Here is a 14,000-nt window from a genome sequence, read left to right on the forward strand (position 1 = left end):
GGGCTCTAGACTCTCTTGTCTAGAGATTTGGGAGAGACGATCCTCCTATCGAATTGAGGATCACTTGTATCTTGCTTTTGTGTTGGTTTTGTTTTGTTTCATTTATTGTAATCTATTGTTTTGGGGCTGATTTCGCCCAGATTTTGCTCTATTCTCACTGTTTTCTCTCCAATTAGTGATAGGTTTGCTTGCAAACTCAAGTATTCCCTTAGGGTTACTTGCAAACTCAAGTATTTCCTATCAAATTTGTATCAGAGCAAGTCTCGGGACCGGTGGAGGGCATATTTCGACGGATTCCAGCAGCCGTTTTTCGCTCCAAAATCCAAATAGGAAGAAGTTGCTGTTTTTTTTACTCCAAAATCCTGTTTTTGTAAATCTACAAATGCCGAATTGTGATGGCGGACAAAAAAGTGGATGCCTTGGAGGAAAGACTTGAAGGGGAGATGAATCTAATTTAAAACGACGGTGGAGGAAAGAATTTCTTCCATGGAGGGACAAGTCACCAACCTCCGAGATATGATGAAGAAAATGTTAGAGATTCAAAATCAAACGGCGGCTTCAGTGGCAAAAGGCATGGAAAGAAAAAGTAAGAATTCTGAAATCCGTAGGGAGGAAGATGAGGTGGAGATCGTGGAAGGAGAAGGAAGAAGACCCCATCTGGAGCCTGTCCAGAGGGAAGAAAGAGGAGGATATGAGGAACGTCATAAGAGATACTATGACCGTCGAGGTGCTGATTTTGAATAAAGAAGGGGGGATTTCGAAGGGAGTTTGGGCTATGGCAGAGCAAGGGAAGATCGGAAAACGTGGGGTGGACCTAGCACTTGGGAAAGGGAAAATTCTGGAAGAATCAGAGGAAATGGTGGTGACCAGAATGTGAGGAAGTTGAAGATGCCCATATTTGAAGGAGAAGATGCGTATGGGTGGATTTACAAGGTAGACCGGTACTTCGCCGTCAATGGATTGATGAAGGAGGAGAAGCTAACAGCAGCGGGATTGTGCTTGGAAGGGAAAGCCCTGTCGTGGTTTCAGTGGAGAGACCATAGGAGGCCAATCAGGAACTAGAGGGAAATTAAAGACTGCATAATATAGCATATCTAAACCGATCGGGGAGGAGACTTCTATGAACAGTTCTTTGCTCTGACACATAAGGGATCAGTAGCAGATTACCGGGAGCAGTTTGAGCACCTAGCTAGTAGGGTGAGCGACTCTCAGACATAGTATTTGAGGAAAATTTCATGAAAGGGCTGAAGGCGGAGATCAGAGCAACAGTGAAGGTTTGATTCCCCGTGACTTGGGAGAGGCCATGAAGTTGGCCCAATTGGTAAAAAATTAGAAGAATTTGGAGAAGAGAGCCAGGAGTAGCAGCACTGGGGGCATGTACAGGATGATGACCACTCATCTCGCAGCTAAAGGTCCTGCAACAGGAGGGATTCGAGAGGCCACTAAGGAGAAGACAGGAGAAGGAAATGGGGGAGACTTCAAGCGGATGACAGAAAAAAGATGCAGGAGAAGAGGGCTAAGGGTTGTGCTTCCGATGGACACACCAGGGCATCGGTGCAAGGACCAAACTCTTCAGGTTCCCACCATCTGCGATGACGAGGAACCTGAGGGAGGAGAGGATGAGACAAAGGAGGAGATTGAGGAGAAACTACACTTGGATCTGGTTGAGGTTTCCCTAAACTCAGTGGTAGGATTCACTACGAATCACACCATGAAGGTGAAGGGAGAGATAGAGGACAGAGAGGTTGTGATGCTGATTGATAGTGTGGCTACTCATAATTTCATTTTCACACAGGTCGTCGACCAATTGGGAGTGAGATTGGTATACACCGGCTGTTACGGAGTGATGATGGGTACGGAGAAGGTGGAGAAAGGCTAGGGGATTTGCATAGGAGTGTGACTTACGATCTAGAGAATATAGGTGAGGGAAGATTTTCTTCCACTAGAGCTTGGAAGCACAGATGTCATCCTGGGGATGAAATGGCTGCAAATTTTGGGAGACACCAAAGTGAATTGGGAAGTACACACGATGGAGTTAATGGTGGATGGAAGGAAGGTAATGATTAAGGGGGATGCGGGGCTTTCCAAATCCCTGGTTTCTCTTAAACCGATGGTGAGGGACATCCAGTTGGCAAGCGAATGGTATTTGGTGGAGTTGCACAGTTTGGAGGAAGCAAGATTAGAGGAGGGAGGAGACATACCCCTCTCCATTCAGCCGTTGATTCAGCAATTCCAAGAGGTGTTTCAGCCACCTCAGGGATTGCCACCGTAGAGGGAGCAAGAGCATGTCATCGTATTAAAGGAGGGAGTGTCGCCCATCAGTGTCCGGCCTTATCGCTACCCTCAATTACATAAGGATGAAATAGAAAGGTTGATTAGAGAGATGCTGGAGGCAGAGATCATCAGTCCCAGCATCAGTCCCTTCTTTAGCCCCGCTCTGTTGGTGAAAAAGAAGGATGGCAGCTGGCGTTTATATGTGGACTACATAGCACTCAACAAAGAAATTGTAACTGACAAATTTCCTATACCAATCATTGAAGAGATGCTAGATGAATTGAGTGGGACTGTGATCTTCAACAATATAGACTTGAAATTGGGTTACCATCAGATCCAAATGAAGGAGGATGTACCCAAGACGGGCATTAGAACTCATGAAGGACATTATGCATTCCTGGTGATGTCATTTGGCCTCACTAATGCTCCAGCTACTTTCCAAGCCCTTATGAATAAGGTTTTCAAACCTTATCTCAGATGATTTGTACTGATATTCTTTGACAACATCCTGGTCTATAGCAAGACAAAGGAGCACTGGGAGCATTTGAAAAGGGTGTTAGAGGTACTACAGGAGCACCAGCTGAGAGCTAATTTGAAGAAATGTTGCTTTGCACAAGTCAGTGTAGATTACTTAGGCCATGTGGTATCAAAAGGAGTGGCAGCAAATCAGTCCAAAATTGAAGCAATGTTAAGGTGGCCAGTGCCGAAAAATCTGAAGGAGTTGAGGGGATTCCTAGGACTGACAGGTTACTACAGGAGGTTTATTAAGGGATACAGCTCCATAGCATGGCCACTCACTGAGTAGTTGAAGAAGGATGGGTTCCTCAGGGGGAAGGCAGCCACATCAGCATTTGAGAGCTTGAAGAAGGCGATGACTACAGTGCCGGTCCTAGCTTTGCCAGATTTCACACAGACCTTCATTGTGGAGACAGATGCGTTCGGGTACGGGCTTGGTGCAGGCCTATGCAGAGTCGTAGGCCCATTGCCTATTTCAGTCAGGCATTGATTGCTAGAGCCCGGCTAAAATCAGTTTATGAGAGAGAATTAATGGCCACCGTTTTGGCCATCCAGATGTGGCGTCCCTACCTACTTGGGAGGCATTTCATTGTCAGGACGGATCAGTAGAGCTTGAAATACTTGCTGGAACAGCGGATGATGACTGAGGAGCATCAAAGGTGACTGTCCAAGTTGCTAGGGTACGATTTTGAGATTCAGTATAGACCAGGGGTGGAGAACAATGCGGCAGATGCCTTGTCCAGATGTATAGGGGAGCTATAGACAATGGCACTATATGTTCCTTTGATGTTTGACTGGGAGGCCATCAAAGAAGAAAGTGCTAGAGATAAAGATTTGGAAAGGATCAAGTCAGATTTACTGAAAGAGAAGGGTAGCCACCCAGGGTACTCATTGGAGGAAGACAGACTGTTGTATCAGGGGAGATTTGTGATATCTCGTACCTCAATTCACATCCCAAATTTACTCCATGAATTTCATGGAAGCGCAGTTGGGGCCATTCAGGAGTGCAGAAGACCTACAGGAGACTAGCGACCGAGCTTTACTCGAAGGGAATGCATAGTTATGTAGAGGAGATGGTGGCGAGGTGTGAGATTTGTTAGAGGAACAAGTATCTGGCTATATCACCAGGGGGACTACTATAGCCGTTGGTGTTACCAAGATGGGTATGGAAAGAAATATCCATGGACTTCATAGATGGACTGCCCCATTCAGAAGGCTTCACAGTAATCTTGGTGGTGGTGGATAGATTGAGCAAATATGCACACTTCATTCTCCTCCGACACCTCTACACAGCAGTGACAGTGGCTTCAACCTTCATCAAGGAGGTGGTCAAATTACATGGAATACCCGAGGTGATAGTAGCAGACAGAGACAATGTATTCCTCAGCCATTTTTGGAGAGAGTTGTTCAAGCTACAGGGGCAATTCTGAAGAGGAGTACAACTTACCACCCACAGACATATGGTCAAACGGTAGTAGTGAACAGGATCTTGGAGACTTACCTGAGATGTTTCATATCGGAGACACCAAAGATCTGGGCTAAGTAGTTATCATAGACCGAGTACTGGTACAACCCCTCTTTTCACTCTGCTTACCAGATGACTCCATTCAAGGTGTTGTACGGAAGGGATCCCCCCCACTTGATACACTTTGGGAGTAGCAGTACCCCAGTTTCCTCAGTAGAGGAGTACTTGGATGAGAGGAGTATAGTATTAGAAGAGCTGAAGAGACATCTGCTAAGGGCTCAACAAATTATGAAGAAACAAGCTGATGGGTATAGGAGAGACATCCAGTTTGAAGTGGGTGAGAGGGTGTTCTTGAAGCTCCGACCATATAGACAAAAGACAGTCGCCAACAGGCGGAATGAGAAGCTGGCTCCAAGATACTTTGGGCCTCATGAAGTGCTAGAAAAGATCGAAGCAGTTGCATATCGGGTAAAACTACCATCAATGGCGACTATACACCCGATTTTTCATGTATCACAGTTGAGGAAGGTCATTGGAGACTACACAACAAACCCTGAGTTACCAGCGACACTTACGGAAGACCTAGAAGGAATTCTGGAACTCCTGGAGCTATTGGGGGTTTGCCAGAAAGAAAATGGGAATAAGGTAGTGTTGATCAAGTGGAAGAACCTCCATGACTACGAGGTCACGTGGGAACCTTACGAGAGAGCAAAATATCAGTTTCCTGATTTTCACCTTGAGGATAAGGTGATTCTTTGGGAGGGCGGTATTGCTAGACTGGTTCACACTGAACCGATCCAGAACCAGCCAGCCCAAAGGGATTCGTTGGTCTATAGGAGGTAGAGGCTTCCGCCTCCTTTGCTTGGTCCACCTAATGGGGCGGCCCCACTATGCCAATTGATTGAAAATTCAAACGGAGTGGGGAGATTAGGGTTAGGAGAGGAAATATATTAGAAAACCTTTTGTATTAAAGGGGATGAGGGGAATTAGGAGTATTTCATGTTTTGATTCATTGAGAATTAGGGTTTCTTGGCGTTTGGGCTCTAGATTCTCTTGTCTAGAGATTTGGGAGAGACGATCCTCCTCCGAATTGAGGATCACTTGTATCTTGCTTTTGTGTTGGTTTTACTTTATTTCGTTTATTGCAATATATTGTTTTGGGGCTGAATTCGCTCAAATTTTGCTTTATTCTTGCTGTTTTCTCTCCAATTAGTGATAGGTTTGCTTACGAACTCAAGTATTCCCTAAAGGTTACTTGCGAACTCAAGTATTTCCTATCAGAAACCTTCCTAATCAATTAAAACCTCTGAAATAGCATAAACACAATTAGAAAACCTTCCTAAACAGCTCCCCTTGATTCATCCCCCTTACATAATGAATACTAGCTCCCCTAGGCCCCATAAGGGGGGCCGAAATCTCTCCCTCTGCTGCCCCTGGTTCCGCCCCACTAAAGGGCTGGTTCGGCCATGGCTAGGCTGGGTTGGGTCGGCCAAGGGGCCTAACCTTTTTGTATCAATACTTCCGCCGCAAAGTCCTCAAGATGGAAGGATGGGAACTGCCTCTTGATCATCTCGTATAGCTCCAATGTGGCTTCATACTCCGGCAAATTCTTCCACTTGATTAGTACCTCATGTGCTCTTTTTTTCCCTTGGCACACCCTTTCTACTACCAAGGGTTCCAAAATGACCTACATATCTTATGTCAAAGTCGGAGATTGTGAAGACAGTGTGTGATATCCTATCGCCTGCCTCAGCTGTGAGACATGAAATACTGGGTGCAATGCTGACGAAGATGGTAATCAAAGTTGATAACCACTGCTCCAATGCACTCCAAGACCTCATAAGGCCCAAAGTATCATATGGACAATTTCTCATTTCTCCTCCTAGCTAGTTTCTTTTATCGGTAGGGTCTCAGCTTCAAATAAACCATGTATCCTGGCTCAAAGTGTACTTCTCTCCTATGATCATCAGCCTTCCTCTTCATGATATGTTGGGCCCTAAACAGATCTCCCTTGAGCTCTCCTAATATCTTATCCATCTCCGCTAAGTATTGATCTTCACTATAAACTAGTGTAGTATTATGCCCATAATATATCAAATAAGGTGGATCTCTCCCATAGAGAATCCTGAAAAAGGTAGTCTGTGCTCCTGAATGGTACGATGTGTTATATCAATACTCAGCCCAAGCAATCCAATTTGCCCAACTCTTCAGTGTATATGATACAAAGCATCACAAATAAGTCTCTACACTTCTATTGACCACCTCCATCTATCCACCTATATGTGGATGGTATATCGTGCTACTCTTCAAGACTGTCCCCCATAAATGAAACAGCTTCTTCCAGAAATGACTAAGAAACACATTATCTCTATCTAACATAATGCATTCTGGAAATCAATATAAGTGCACCAACTCACGTTTTAAAGTAATAGCTACAGAGATTGTGGTGTGAGGGTGCTTCAAAGGGATAAAGTTTGCATACTTGCTCAGACGATCCACTACTATCAATATCATAGAAAATCCCTTTGAACGTGGTAACCCCTTGATGAAGACCATCGTCACCTCCTTTCACACCCTCTCTGATAGAGAGCTAGAGGTTATAGTAATCCTCCTGGTGCGAGGGCCAAGTACTTGTGCTACTAGCACACATCACATATCGCCACACAATCCACTACATCTAGACTCATCCCTGCCCAGTATAACTGCGTGGACAGCCGACTGTAGGTTTTCTAAACTCATGAATGTCCTTGACCTGCACTGCCATGAAATTCCTACAACAGCTTATGAATGTACCCCAATATCCTTGGTAAGATGAATTGCCCTTGATGTAGAAGTTGGGGCTCCCTCAGTGTGTAATCAGGATGACTATCAGGGTCCTACAATAATTCAACTCTAATCTTCCTCAGATCCTCATCCTATTCGCTCTTGTCTTAGGACTTCTCAGTCTAAGACCATAGGTACTGATAGAACTGTCAGTTGTGGCTTGTCCGTCTTCCTTGATAGTGTATATGTGGCCTTCTTCTCTAGTCTTAGGCCATATTAAAACACAAAATTATATCCAAGTAACTTGGATAACCACTTTTGATGATTCTCAGTCATCATACTCTACTCAAGCAGAAACTTCAGACTCCTCTAATATGTCCTAACAATAATGTGTTGACCCAACAAATAGAATCGTCATTTTTGGATGACTATGACAATCATCACCAACTCTCAATCGTATGCTGACTTGAGCCTCACCTTGGTCGTGAGCATCTGGATAAAATAAGCAATAGGTCGATGATCCTGCATGAGTATTTCCCCTAGCTCGTATTATGATGCATCCCTCCGCCACAAATGGTTTGCTGAAGTAAGGAAGTGCTAATACTGGCATGCTCATCATGACTTTCTTCAGTTGCTTGAACAGCAAGCCTGTGTTGTTATTTCCCCTCAATTGAAACTATCCTTCAGCTAATCTATCAGTAGTCATACTATCGTGTCATACCCTCACATAAACTTCCTGTAGTATCGAGTGAGACCACAGAAACCCTCTCAACTCCTTTGGTTCTTAGGTAAAGGCCAATCCAATATAGCCTCAGTCATAGACTAGTCCGTTGGTACTCGTGCTCTGTTCACCACATGACCAAGGTACTCCACTTGACGTCATGCAAAAGAATATTTCTTCAGGTTGGCAAACAACTAGTGCTCCCTCAAATTCTCAAGTAATGTCCCCAAGTTACCCACATGCTCTGCCTTCGTACTATCGTAGATCAAGATATCATCAAAAAATACTAGGACGAATTTTTTGAGGTAGGGTTGAAAAACCTAGTTCATAAGGGATTGAAAAGTGGCTGGAGCATTGGTAAGGCCAAAAGGCATCACCAAAAACTCATAGTGACTCTTATGGGTCCTAAAGTTGTCTCATGCGCATCTCCCAACTTCATTTTGATTTGGTGGTACCCGACTTAAGGTCAATCTTCGAGAAGATGACCGACCCAAACAGCTCATCCAGCAGCTCACCGATCATAGGGATAGGAAACTTATCCAACGCGGTTTCCTTTTTAGGGACCTATAATCCAAGCAAAACCTCCAACTGCCGTCCTTTCTCACTAGCAAAATTGGGCTAGAAAATGGGTTCAAACTGGGCCTAATAATCTCTTCCTCAAGCATCTCTTTGATGAGTCTCTTTATCTCATCCTTCTGAATCTGCAGGTGCTGGTACGATCTGACACTGATAGGAGGAGCTCCCTCCTTCTAGGTAATATTATTCTCGTACTCCCGAGGTGGCGGTAATCCGTTAGGCTGCTGAAAATCCTCAAAAAATTATTATATAAGTTGATGTACACACTCAAAGATCTCGACCGATTCTGAATCTCGGACCTCATCCAAGCTCTGCAGCTCCATCAAGCAACCCAACCATATTCCTTGTATCATCTTCACCATGATTTTGAGGGAAACAATGGTTATGTACAAGGTGACATCTCCTCACAGCACCACCCTCTTCCCCTCCACCTGAATCTTCATAGTCAAATATTTCCAGTCCACCTTCATCTCCCTAATATTTTGTAACCACTTCATCCCTAGAATTACATCAATTCTCCCTAAATCCAAGGAAAGAAAATCCTCCATTATATGTATGCCCTGGAGTGTTAGCACCAACCCCATGCAAATCTCCCTACTCTTCTCCACCTTTCATGCCCCCATCATGACTCTAAAAGGTGAAATACATAAGGATATTATTAGAAGTATTCAAATTGGATGGTTGAAGTGGAGAAATACATCAGGTTTGTTGTGTGTAGAAAAGTACTACTCAAACTTTAAAAAAAAAACTGATAAGATGGTGGTGAGACCTGCAATGCTTTATGGCATAGAATGTTTGTCATTAAAAGAGAAGCATACAATTAAGTTAAGTGTTGCAAAGATGAGGATGTTCAAGTAGATTAGTGACTTCACTCTTAGAGACAGAATGTGAAATGAGTATATATGTGAAAAGGTTGAAGTAGCTCCAGTGGATAATAAGATTAGAGCGTCGCCTTAGATGGTTTGGTCAGATGAAACGTCGACCTTCCAATGACCCAGTTAGGAGAGAAAATGTAATAAATTTGTCCTATACTAAGAAATGTAGAGGTAGACCTAAAAAGATTTGGTTAAAAAATATTAGAAATAACATTTTTTATTAGATTTAAATGACAATTTAACTCTTAATAGGACATAATAGAGAAGATCAAGAAGGAGAATATCGAGGTTCCATCATCAATTCGGTGCAAGAGCAATCATATTCCTTTAATTTGATTTTAGAGTGATTCCTACTATAATAAAAAACATTACATTTGAATATCATTTTATATCTGATAAAATTGTATAACAAAGTCAAAGACTTTAAACCTGACTTAGAAAAGGCTATATCTTTTCATGGTGGTTCACAAATCTAATATTTGGATAAATAACTTATATTTGAGTGATAAATATTATGTTGACATTTTAATACCTAGATCAAAGTGAAAGTACTCAGATGACACTAGAAAGTGCTCTGATACCACTTGAAAGTTCGTTAGGGATGTTAAACCCTTATGAACTGGCCCAATGCTAATAAAGAGAGGTGAATTGGATAACTTTAAAATCAAATATAAAACTCAAACTAAAATCACCACAGAGATCAAAGTGCAGAAGAAAATAATGCGGAAACAATAATAAGAAAAGAACACATCGAATTTATAGTGGTTCGGTCAAACCTTGACCTATGTCCACTCCTTGGAGGCACGCCAAGTATTGCACTATAAAAGTGTCTCTCCTTTAGCCCCCACAGCTAGGCGGAGAAGTCATTACAAAATCACTTCCACCTTCCCCGGTGCGGCGGAGTCACCGGGTTCTTTGACACCAAAGTAAACTTCTTCTATGGTGAACTTCCCTCGAGACAAGCCTTGAATCCGACAGTATTAAGATGCAAGCCTGCCGAAGCAACCGTGTGGAATCCCCTCCACACTCCCTTGAGTCCCCCCTTACAGGATCTTCTCCCTCTCAGACTTCACCCGTTCCTCACTCCCTTTCAAACTCTCTTCAAGTCTTCCCCACAAGAACGAAGCTACAATGGCTGCCAAAAATACTTAGAAAAGTGCCTTGACAAAGCTTAAATAGAAAAGCTCAAAATAAGCTCATTAATGCAAGTTGCTGACATTATCGTCCAGGATGATAATTATATCGTCCTGGCCGATCAGTACAAATTCAGCTCATCAGCCCGGGACGATTTGGAACGATCAGAAGAAAATTGGTTATATCGTCCAGATCGATATCACGATCGTCCAGGCCAATTAGTTTAAAACCGATTTCAATCGTCCAGAGCATCACCCTGAATTCGAGCTGTCCGATGTAAATCATCTAGGACATCGTCTCGGCCGATCCTACGATCGTCCCGGACGATGTGATCGTATCAATCAACCATTAATGATTTCTAAAGATACCAGATCAATTTAGGCATAATTGAGTTAGATCGTCCTAGATGATAGGAATATCGTCCTGGCCGATTTCCTAAAACAAGGAATACCTAAACTGATTATGGCGGCTGATTCTTTCTGAATTGAGACTATCGTCTTGGCCGATACATGTATCGTCTAGGCCGATACATGTATCGTCTAGGCCGATCAGCTAATGACGGCTTCCTTAATGAGGATGTCCTAATTAGGGTTTCTGTTTTTGGACAGATCGTCCCGGACGATGTTACCAAAAATAGAAATCTTTATGGAACAACAGAACATCTTCCAAGTTTACAAATCAACCCGTGCCACACAAAATACAACAGACTCAAGAAAGGAAAAAGAGTACAAACTGACTCAGACCTAGTCTACCCAATCTTGAGCAGGTTCCAAATTGCAATCTGATCGTGTGGACCTGAAATGTCAGTACATAAGACAGTCGTAGAGAAATAAAAATGTTTGCTATCATCAAAATCATAAATCATTGATCCGCAACACAAAGATCATATAACCGGATAAACGTTTATATCTGGATCAATGACCTTATTTCCAAGTAAAACATCTATATTTCAATAACAAGCCTTCTATCATTATTAAAAACCTTATATCCTACAAAAAGGCCTGATAGATATCCTTGCAAACATTTTAATAAAATTAGCAACAGTTGAATGGGATCTATTTGGAGAGTGCAGCATTATTGTTTTAATAATTATCTCCAATTTATGCAACGCATTTAAGTTATGAAAAGATTCGAGTTCACATTAATTAGTTCTCTCTGAAATCATAGATTCGAACACAATAAAGCTACAGTGATATCCCTACTATTATTGTTAGAATTGTTACGCGAAAAAAAAAAAATCTTCATCACCGCTACTAATAAATAATATATTAAGCAAAGCATAACTAACAGCATTCCATCAAATCAACAGAAACCAAAATAAAATACTAAAATCAAACTCAAAAATTCCCCAAGTCAATCCCAATCACAAAAATTACAAATCACCGCCCTACTCAATGGTAGAATAAAATGAAAAATGAAAAACTGCAAAACAACCACAAATCGCATTTCCGAGGTCTGACTACCCTAAAGTCTTCGCAGTCGCAAACAAGGACTTCAGAGACAAAATGGAAGGAAATCAAGAAGAACTCGACTTACTCTGCGAGATCTCCGAGCTGTCTCAACACTCCGACTAGACCGGCCATCGCCACCCCCTCGAGAAGCGCTTCTGGGTCATCCTTGTCAGCAGCCCGGTAAACTTCCGGATCCGCTAGCCCGTACTCGTTCCTTATCTGGTACCTCACTGTCGGCATCTCTCAAACACACCGTCAGCCCGACCGAGGAAGAAGCCAACCCACGACCGCTTTCACGCCTCCACCATTAGAGCTCTGTTACCGAGCTCGACGACAAGCCAAGGAGAGAGAATGTGACATCCCTCTCTCTCTGTAAATGTTTGCGGTCCGAAAACGGTAATGGGGAGAAGAGGGAGAGATGAAAGCTCTTAAGTGAGTTAATTAATTAGTGGGTCCCACAGTTAAAGGGTCCCACCTTAGCACTTTGTGGGGTCCACTGAAGTCACAATTCACACGGCCTAGACCTCTAATTGTCAATAGCAATGCCGTCACGGTTTCCAAACGTTGAATACCTATCAGTCGTAAGCATAATTAACGGCGTTAAGTGCGAAGCAGAAGGTGACATTAGCCTTTCGCTTCGGTATCGTGCAAATTCTTTGGGTAACCGTGACAAGGGCAGGCGGGGCCCATTGATCCGACGGCTGGGATCATTCCACCTATTAAGCACTTTCTCGTCATAAGTTAAAAAGATATATTTTAAAGGATTGACAAAAATGTCCCAAAAAAAAAAGGATTGACAAATAATTAAGGCAGATTCTTCTGAATCGTAATTAAATAAGAGCATTAAAGAACTCAAGGAGATCAATAAAACTAGTGGCTAAAGTTGTGAATATTGGAAGAAAAAGGAATCAGGAGTTTGATGGTTTCACTTAGGGCTGTCAATATATGACACGACCCGAAAATCCGACTCGAATCCGATCCGATTTTTTCAGGTTTGGGTCAACCCGAACCCGAAACGGGTCGGGTTCTAGTTAAATTTTTCGACCCGTTTTAAATTTCAGAGTCGGGTCCGGGTTGACCCGGAAACCTAATATTGACCCGGAATTGACCCGCTTCGAGCCTTCGATCCGCGATGTCCAATGTACACGCGTGAGTTATAGCGATTCGTGCGATTTAATTTAGCCATTTAGATTTTAGGGCGCATTTAGGGCAGCCGCGTTCATTTCATTTCAGCTTTACGAGACTTCTGTCTTCGTCTCTTCTCCTCTTAGAACGTCGAATTTAGGGTGTTCTCAACTGATATCGTGGTGCTTCCTGAGTTCCTGGCTTCCTGCCTCCTTCACGGAGCTTCTCTCCTCGTTGGTGTCGTCGTCTATTCCTCTATTAGATTATTTTTTAATCTCCTTCTTGCTCGAAGCTCGAAGGCTCGAAGCTTTTCAGTTTGTTCCCTCTTGCTAATTAGTTGCTATCATTTTAGAGTTATCTTGATTGAAGTATCATCCTTGTTCAGATATTTCTTCTGATTTAAGTTGTTATGCAATTTTGCTTTTGATTTGCCAATTAGAGCTTAGGGTTTATTGTATCTTGGGTTGTATGGCAATTAGTTGCTATCATTTTAGAGTTATCTTGGTTGAAGTATCACTGTTGAACATTTTTTTGGGTTTTATGGCACTTTGGGCTGTCGGTTTAATTATTACTGGCTTAGGGTTTATTGTTGGTGCTGCCTTTTGCAATTTTTTGTCTCTGGACGTCGATTCAGTTCTGTTAGTCTGTTATATACTTACATTCAAAGCATGTAAATCATGTAGTCTGCTGGCTGCAGCTGCAAGAAGTTGGTATTCGCATGTATATCTTTCAAATTTAATAATTTAGGATGTTCTTACTTCTTACTTCTTTAGCTCTTTCATATTAAATTTATGAATTATTTATGATATTTGGCTATTGACTTTTTGCTATGTATAATATGGATTAAATCCTTTAATTGGTTTATTAGATGGAGGATTCAAACACACTTCTTGAACTTTTTATTGATGAGAATGAGGAAGTTCACATTGAAGATAACGTGGTAGAGCCATCTAATGATGGTTCAGTGGTAATTAAGAAGCATAGGAGGATGACTTCCAAGGTTTGGGGGCATTTTGAGATGCTATCTAATCCAACAGATGGTAAGCAAAGATGTAAATGTAAAAAATGTGGTGCACAATACTTGTGTGAGAGTAAAAATG

General features: G+C 42.5%; 1 protein-coding gene across 2 annotated transcripts in view; it reads right to left on the minus strand.

The window, feature by feature from the left end:
• LOC110112925 (protein SCAR2) overlaps positions 1–12,164 on the minus strand; it is a 26,070-nt gene extending 13,906 nt beyond the window's left edge. For both annotated transcript variants that reach the window (XM_020845309.2, XM_020845308.2), the window contains exon 1: positions 11,861–12,164. In XM_020845309.2, the coding sequence (XP_020700968.1) occupies positions 11,861–12,015 (155 nt within the window). In that variant the 5' untranslated portion in view covers positions 12,016–12,164. The remainder of the gene's footprint in view (positions 1–11,860) is intronic.
• Positions 12,165–14,000: the final 1,836 nt, after the last annotated feature.

This window comes from Dendrobium catenatum, unplaced genomic scaffold, assembly GCF_001605985.2.
Source record: "Dendrobium catenatum unplaced genomic scaffold, ASM160598v2 original_scaffold_61322, whole genome shotgun sequence".
Classification (NCBI taxonomy): domain Eukaryota; kingdom Viridiplantae; phylum Streptophyta; class Magnoliopsida; order Asparagales; family Orchidaceae; genus Dendrobium; species Dendrobium catenatum.